The sequence below is a fragment of the Callithrix jacchus genome, chromosome X (assembly GCF_049354715.1).
Source record: "Callithrix jacchus isolate 240 chromosome X, calJac240_pri, whole genome shotgun sequence".
In the NCBI taxonomy this organism is placed as follows: Eukaryota; Metazoa; Chordata; class Mammalia; order Primates; family Cebidae; genus Callithrix; species Callithrix jacchus.
In genome coordinates, this window is record NC_133524.1 from 67,563,873 (window position 1) to 67,572,500 (window position 8,628).

At 47.1% G+C, this 8,628-nt stretch overlaps 1 protein-coding gene across 1 annotated transcript; it reads right to left on the reverse strand.

Annotated features, from left to right (window-relative positions):
• Positions 1-2,296: 2,296 nt before the first annotated feature.
• On the reverse strand, positions 2,297-6,590 carry P2RY4 (pyrimidinergic receptor P2Y4). Its single transcript, XM_002807892.6, has one exon. The coding sequence runs from the start codon at positions 5,984-5,986 to the stop codon at positions 4,919-4,921; it is 1,068 nt and encodes a 355-aa protein (XP_002807938.4). The 5' UTR covers positions 5,987-6,590; the 3' UTR covers positions 2,297-4,918.
• Positions 6,591-8,628: the final 2,038 nt, after the last annotated feature.

Genomic DNA, 8,628 nt, shown 5'->3' on the forward strand with positions numbered 1-8,628 from the left:
GTCAGGGATAAGGTGACAAAAGCCAGTATTAGAATGGTAGTGCTGAGACTAAAAAGAAGGCCAATTGTAATTGGCAAGATGAAAAAAGAAATGTTAGAACCTGTGAAATAGGGAAAGACAAGAGTTGAACTTGCCTGAGAGTTTTCAAGCCTAGCTGACTTGAAGAAAGGCGATGCCATCAACAGAAATTAGCAAGACAGGTAGGGAAACTGGTTCAGGTAGTTTCGCTTTTGACATGCTGGGGTGGAAGTAACAATGGAAGGTTCAAGTGAAACTGTCTAGTAGGCAATTGAAGATAAGGAGGTGGAGGTTGGGAGAAGGGAAGGACTAGAATTTAGTTGGTCTGGTGTAATGGTATGTAATGGAACCCTGGGAGTCAGGAGACCTGGGACTTTGCCTCTTCTCTGCCACTAACTTACTAAGTCATGGGCCAGCCACCTCTCTGGGCCTGTTTCCTCCACTGTAAAGTGAGAGGGTGTGCAGGCCCTATATGATCTCTGAGGTACTCTCAAGGACTATGAGTCACCTGCATGTATGTTCTCTCCAAGACAAAATCAACAGTCTGATGAACAAAGGGCATTAAATAATCCCCAAATGCTATGACTCTGTGACCAGTCTCAGGAATGCTATTTACTTAAGGAGCAAAAGAGAAATCAGCAAAGGAGATAGACAGAAAGTAATCAGAGAGAGAAAAGCACGAAGAGAGAAATTCTAAAGTGATAGGATAAAATAAGGAACTAAAATGAAAAGTATCACAATAAATGAGATAAATATTTACATCAAATAATGACAAAGGTATCACATGAATATTAAATGAAGAATACATATATATGAATACTACTAGGATGCCAACTGAAGAAAGATTCAAAGAGTAAACATGGGAAAGAGTTTAGTCCCAGGAGTAATCAAAGAAATGCAAAAAATATTAAAATAATTTTTAATCATCTAAAGAGATTTCTTCTAAAGTTCAATGCTGGCGCTGCAAGGGAATTAGAACACTCATATGTCATTGTGCAGCTGAAAATTTTTGCAGTCCTTTTGGCAATCACAGTCCATAAAAATGCTCATGCTCTTTGGTCTGGTAATCCCGCTCCTGGGAACTTGTCCTAGAGACAGAATTACAAAGAAGAAAATAGCTATACACATTAAGATGTTCAAAGCACAGAAAAATTGAAATATATCTAAATATTCAATAATAAGAGAATAGTCAAATAAAATATAATCTACTGACAGGTATAATTTTGTGGGGCAATTGAAATAATAGATATGAAAAACTACAGCAACCCGGGAGAATATTTACAATAAAAGGTTTGTCGGCCAGGTGCAGTGGCTCATGCCTGTAATCCCAGTACTTTGGGAGACTGAGGTGGGCAGACCCTTGAGTTCAGAAGTCCAAGGCCAGCCTGGCCAACATGGTGCAACCCCATCTCTACTAAAAATACCAAAATTAGCTGGGTATGGTGGTGAGTGCCTGTAATCCCAGCTACTCCAGAGGCTGAGGCAGGAGAATGGTTTGAACCTGGGAGGTAAAGGTTGCAGTGAGCTGAGGATTGTGCCACTGTACTCCAGCCTGGGTGACAGAGCAAGACTCCACCACACACACACACACACACACACACACACACGAAGGTTTCTAAAAACGAATTGTAAAATACATGTATGCTCTGACTACACTCATATAAATATGTATATGTACCCAAACTGACGAAGCATGGAGCATGGCAACATGAAAACAATTTAAATAGAACAGTGCAACACTGTCAACCGAAATAGAGAGGTCAAAGAAGATGAAGGTAGAGACAAGATTGTTAAAGGTCTTGCTTAAGAGATAATTTGTGTTCTTCTGAGTCCAGCAAAGTGTAGGAAGGAAAGCAGATGCAGATAATTAGAGTGATTTTGTGGTGAGGAAACTGGGTTTACAGTATTCTTTTAGAGATTTGGCAGTGAAATGAATAAGGATGAGTAACATGGTAATTAGACTATGGTCTAAAGATAGCAGAAAGACGACGGAAGAAGACAGCAGGGTTGACCAGGTGTGGTGGCTCACACCTGTAATCCCAGCACTTTGGGAGGCCGAGGCGGGGGTGGGGGGGCATAGCACCTGAGGTCAGGAGTTCGAGACCAGCCTGGGCAATGTGGTGAAACCCTGTCTCTACTAAAAATACAAAAATTAGCCTGGCATGGTTGTGCACACCTGTAATCCCAGCTACTTGGGAGGCTGAGGCAGGAGAATCACTTGAACCCGGGAGGTAGAGGTTGCAGTGAGCCGAGATGGTGCTACTGCACTCCAGCCTGGGTGACAGAGTGACACTCCATCTCAAAAAAGAAAAGAAAGGACAAAAGATGGCAGGGTTAAGGTGTCAGTGGTAATTGGTAATGCTTTGTTTTTGTTGTTTGTTTGTGTTTAAGATGGGATAAAATAAAGTGATGGAAGAGACTTGAAATAAAGGAGAGAGGTAAAGGAATAAGAAAGGAGACCACCTCTTATTCTGGAACTGCAGGGAAGAAAGAGAGGAAGACAAGGCAAATACAAAGCAGTTATGAATGAAACAAAAGTTGAAGTATTAGAGCTTCCCAATTTTGCAAGAGGCAAGGTCATTTTTTTTTGAGACAGAGTCTCACTCTATCACGCAGGCTGGAGTGCAGTGGCACAATCTCGGCTCACTGCAACCTCCACCTCCCAGGTTCAACTGATTCTCCTCCCTCAGCCTCCTGAGTAGCTGGGATTACAGGTGCCCACCACCACATCTGGCTACTATTTATATTTTTAGTAGAGACAGGGTTTTACCACGTTGGCCAGGCTGGTCTCAAACTCCTGATCTTGTGATCCACCCATTTTGGTCTCCCAAAGTGCTGAGATGACAGGTGTGAGCCACTGCACCCAGCCAAGGTAACTCTTAAGAGGTCACAAGAGGAAGATGAATTTGGGGCCCTGTGGAATGGGAAATGTTTGCTAGGAACACGCCAGTCTAAGACGAATGAGAGCTTAGGTGAAGTTCCAGGATTTGAAGTGTTAGTGGGTCAAGCCAGCCTTGTCCTCTGGCTTCATCTGCAATCCCCTCCAGTCCTAGATGAAAGGAGATTGGCCTGAGGTGAAAGTCAAGGTGTTTAAAGCTTAAGTGCAAGGGAAGACAGCCCTAAAGTAATGCACAAGAAAGTTTGTCTCAATTAAGCATATGGGAGTTAAATAGACCGAGGAAATGGAGGAGGCTGAGTCAATTGGGATGGAGGCAGCAGATTTACTGGATGGGGACAGCAGGTAGGGGAGGTGATGGGCAAAGAGGCCATAGTCAAAGGAATAAAAGGAAGAGAGCACAGATGAGGAACAGTGTCTGTAACAGCTTAAGCAGTGGCTGTGAGACTGGGAGAACTATTAAGAAGAGGAGAAGAGGTTGGTTCATTTACTCCTAATGGCAGGAGTCCTGCGTAGCAAGAAGGTCCTGGATATCTAGGGAGAAGGTGGGAGCCCTTCAAAAAACAAAAAGGGAAATTTAGGGAAACTGAAGTCATTTTTTTTTTCCTGCAGTCCGACCCCAACCCTAGTCTCCAGAGAGAGACCTCTTAGAAGCCAATAGGAAGTTGGTATATCATTAGATAAATAAGAGATCAGAGACAGGTCAGCAAGGGTGGGAAAAAAAGAAAGGCACGGCTGGGGTCTGACTCAGGAGACCAACAGGCTGGAAGGTGATTTCAGAGGGCAAAGACCTGTAAATGTGAGCCCACCCTTCTCAAGAATGCCTGCCAAGAAATTCTGACTTCCCAAGACTTAGGGGTTAGTTTCTCAATTTCCAACATACCTCCTCCCCCTAGCGACTTGATCCTATAAGCCTGTAAGTGCTAAGATGGCACTGAGAGAGAGTAGGAATGAATGGGTAGGAAACTTTAAAAAGAACCTTAACAGTCTTAGTGCTCCACCCTGGCCTCAAAGTCCTGAAGCCTGATCTAAAAGAGCTGGTGACAGATTTATCATTCATTTGGGGCAGGAGCTAGAGAAAGGGAGAGATCCCTAAAACGCTAGCTCTGGGCATCAATTCCTGTTACCACCGTCCTCTGCACAAACCTGCTCTACCCCTCAATGCCAGAACTTACAGCCAGACATGAGAGCTCCACCCCCTCAGTCTTAGCCATCCACTTTTCCTTTGGTTAAATACAGGAGAGCTGTCATATACATGTTCTCAGCAAACATCATAAAGGAGGTCCAGTCCCATTCCTGTCCCAAAGGCTGTTATCAGCTAAGGTCCCCACCCCATGACAGGACTTTAATTCGTGCTGCATACCAGTTCAACAGTGTCAGGCCCCCAGCTGCATGCAGGCTCCCCAGGATCGCACCCTATTCCAGTGCCTCAGTAAGCAAGACTCTGCTGTCTTTGAGGGAGAACCAGGAAGTTGGTGTGGGTGCTACATATGGCACATCCTCGGCATCTGTGATATGGAAGTTGCCTCCACTTCCTGATTCTGGTTATCATCATCAGATAAGTCAGGCCAGTCCTGAGATGACTCTGCCTGATCCGATCCACCCCTTCAGCTGAATGCTCTGGTGTGGCTGGAGAAATACATGGTCTAGGCAGCTGTGGGGGAAATGGGATGGGGAAAGAGGACTGGGGAAGATTTTTCAAGAAGACATGTAGAACCAATGGCCCCAGGAAGGGATAGAAACAAAGAGAAAGGAGTAGAAGACTGGCATTAGCTAAAAAGGAGTGGGCAACTGAAGGGGTTATGAGAGATGAGGTTACACATGATGTCCTTGCCTCCCCGCAACCCGCAGGGTGAGGGCTTCTCTCCAGAGCCTGGAAAAGAGGAGGAAGCACCTTACCAGGTATCACTATTGGGTTCCCTCACCTCTGCCCTGCACTCACCCCCTTTTCTCTCCCTTCCTGGCTTCCCGCGTTACAATCTATCTACCCTAAGAGTAGAGCAGCTACTGTCCTGCGGGGGTGTCCGCCCACCTGCAGCTGCTATCCTCAGGCAGAGACACTAGTGCCAGGGAAGAGGCAGCCGTGCGGGACTGGGGCTTGCCACCACCGCAGAGCTGCCGGAGCTGACGTCGATATTTGTCCCCCGTGAGTAAGTAGAGCACAGGATCCAGGCAGCTGTTGGCGCTGGCCAGTGGCCGAGTCACTTTATAGATCACGTTGACAATGTTCAGCACCCGGCAGTCAGCTTCCAACAGCCTTGCGAGGTAGTAAATAGTTCGGGTGATGTGGAAAGGCACAAAGCAGACAGCGAAGACAGTCAGCACCACAGCGATGGTGCGGAGAGAGCGGAGACGGGAAGACGACTGGGCAGCACCTGGCAAGGGCCGACACAGGCGCCGGGCCATGAGCCCATAGCAGACAAGAGTGACCAGGCAGGGCACACCAAAAAGCAGACCCATGACTGCCGAGCTGAAGTGTACATAGTGGTCAAACTCTTCAGGCCGAGTGGTGTCATGGCACAGGACAGTGGCCCCTTTGGTGCTGGTTGTGACGAAGAACAGGTTGGGCACGAGGCAGCCGGCTACAACCAACCAAACTGCCAGGCAGAGAAGGCCTGCGAGGCGAGGGCGGCCCCAGCGTAGTGCCCGCAGTGGATGGCAGATGCCCAGGTAGCGGTGCACACTGATGCAGGTGAGGAAAAGGACGCTGCAGTAGAGGTTCCAATAGAAAAGAAAGCGGACAAACTTGCAGATCCCGGTGCCAAAGGGCCAGTGGTTGCGGGCTGCATAATAATAGATGAGAGTGGGCAGCGACAGCACATACAAGGTGTCTGACAATGCCAGGTGGAACATGTAGGTGGCCGTTGCATCCCAGGGTCGGAGGCGGAAGATGAAGAGCCAGAGGGTTGGGGTGTTGAGGCCCAAGCCCACCACAAAGACAACTGCATAGCTCACAGGCAGCAGGATGAACTTGAAATCCTCATCAAACCAGCAGTCCAGCTCCACCTCACCGCTGCCAGGACCTGGGCTGAGGCCTAGGGATCTCAGCAGCGAGGACTCTGTACTGGCCATGGCCCCCCTGGAGGTGGAAAGGACAGAAGTGAGGGTGGCAGGATTTCTCTGCCCACCCCCATCCCTGAGCTGGGGCAAAAAAAAGCAGAGAGCAGGGAGAGCAGTGGTTGAAGCACTACAGAAAGCTGACAGGAGTGCATCTGGGTACACTCAGGCGAGCCTGGCCCCTACCCGAGCTCCTTTGGTCCCGCTCAGGGAGTGGTGGGCAGCCTCAGGCAGTGCTGCTCAGGGAGTGGTGGGCAGGGCTCAGGCAGGCAGTCCGTGGGTTTGGGTTGTTCTTACTCTGCAGCTCACTCTGTCCCTAAGAGACTGGCTGGCTAAAGAGGGTAGAGGCCTCCCAGCACTATCCAAAGTAGGAAGATACCCAGACGCAAAGTGTCTCCTGACTTGTCATCACAGCTGTGTCCCTGGAAGAGGAGTGTCTCTCCCCACAGTGCCTTTGCCTCTCCTCGTGTCCAGGCCACAGTGTCTCCAGATGACATTTACCTATGACACCTTCCCCACTGCCTGCCTACAGCCCAGGAGCACCATTGCCACCCTTGCCCAAGAACCTTGGCACGTCTCCTACCTGGTCCCCTTGAAGCTGAGCCCAGCTGACTCTGTCACCTTTCCCCTTGGCAGCCAGAGGGCATATCCAAGGGGGTGGAGTTAGAGGTAGGACCGGTCCCTCCTCCCATCTGGGAGACTGAAAGAGTTAGAAAGGCCCTTTACAATGATCTAGTCCAACCCACTCATTGTACAGATTGGGAAACTGGGGCCCAGCAAGATTACTATTTAACAGCTTTGAAATGACTGCAAGAGGGAGCAAATAGGGAAACATCCAAGTTTACCTGTCAAGAGCCAGGCCCCTGGAGACAGATTACAGGGGGATCATACAAGTTTGTGTAAGTGAGCAGAAACATGGGAAATGAATTTTCACATGGGCAAGGGCAAGACAACGCATTGAAAGATTTTAGAAAATCTAAACTACCTATATTTAGTATCTCAACCCTGTATGCATATAATTACAACAAATGCTTATATAGTACTTACTATGTGACAGGTATTTTTCTAAGTGCTTTATACTTATTAATGACCCCAGAGGCTCTCCATGAACTAGGTACTATTATTTTCTCTGCTTTGCTGATGAAAACATTAAGGCACAGAGAGTTTAGGTGTCTTGCTATTTAGTGGTAAAGTCAAGATCGGAACCCAGGCAGGGCTGCCTTTGGACCAAGCTCTAGCATCCATGACTTACTTGCTATGTTTAAATTGCCTCTCGAAGCCACTGACTATGATCCAGGAAAGAATCAACAGATATTTATGAGACACAGAGGCAGGCAGATCTCTTGAGCTCAGGAGTTCAAGACAAGCCTGGACAACATGGCAAAACCCTGTCTCTACAAAAAAATACAAAAAATTAGTTGGGCGCGGTGGCACGCATCTGAAGTTCCAGCTACCTGGGAGGCTGAGGCAGGAGGATTGCTTGAACCTGGGACTTTGAGGCTGTAGTGAGCTGTGATCGTGCCACTACACTTCAATCTGGGTGACAAAGTGAGACCCTGTCTCAAACATAAATAAATAATTTTTTAAAAAACCACAAAAGTTTACTGAGAGCCTACTTTTGCCTGGTCCAGTTCTAGGTCCTGGTAGTTCCTTAAGAGTGCACAAAACAGATTAAAAACTCCCACCCTAATGGTGCTTACATACTACTGGGGGCTAATAAAATCAATAAGTAAAATATGTAGATTACAAACATCATTATGGAGAAAAATTAAAGAGGGAAGGAAAAGGGTAATAGACAGGGTTGTGGTTTTAAATATTAGGAGTGAAACCAGGCACAGTGGGTCACATCTGTAATCCCAGTGCTTTGGGAGTCTGAAATAGGAGGATCACTTGAGCCCAGCAGTTCGAGGTTGCAGTAGCTATAATCACACCTCTGCACTCCAGCTTGAATGACAAAGCAAGACTCTGTCAATAAATAAATACGTAAATAAATATTAAGGGTGACTTTTGAATGGAAGCCAGGTGTTGTGAGAAGGGGAAAAATAAACAATGAGGTCAGAGAGTTTGGCAGGGACCAGATCACGAAGGTCCTTGAAGGCCGTTGTAAAGGACTCTTTGGCTTTTCCTTTCAGTGAATGGGAAGGCACTGAGGGTTTAGAGAAGAGAGATGTCATCTGACTTACATTTTAGAAGGCTCACTGGCCAGCACTATGTTGAGAATAGACTGCAGGGCTGGAGGTACAGGGGGAAGACCACTCAAGAGGCTATTACTGATAGAGATGCTGGTAGCTTGGATCACAGTGGCAGAGATGAAGAGAAGTGGTCAAATTCTGGATAGATTTTTTTAAATAGGGACAGCAAGATTTACTGATGTGGGATATAAGAGAAAGAAGAGGCAAAAAGTACTCCAAGATGTCTGGCCTGAGCAACTGGAAAAATAGTGTTACTGTTGACAGAGATAGGAGTGGGTTTAAGGGAAAGACTGGGAGTTCACTTTTTAGCCTGCACATTTTGAGATGCCTATTATACATGTAAGAGGAGATGGCCAGGAGACAGTTCATGTGTCCCTAAGGATACTAGCCAATACATTTCCCATACAGACTCCACTCCTTTCCATACAGGACCCTTCGTCTATCTTGACCACTCCCAGAGACCTT

Bases quoted from the DNA above. Each gene is read 5' to 3' on its own strand.
- P2RY4 (XM_002807892.6), bottom strand. From the start codon at position 5,986: ATGGCCAGTACAGAGTCCTCGCTGCTGAGATCCCTAGGCCTCAGCCCA.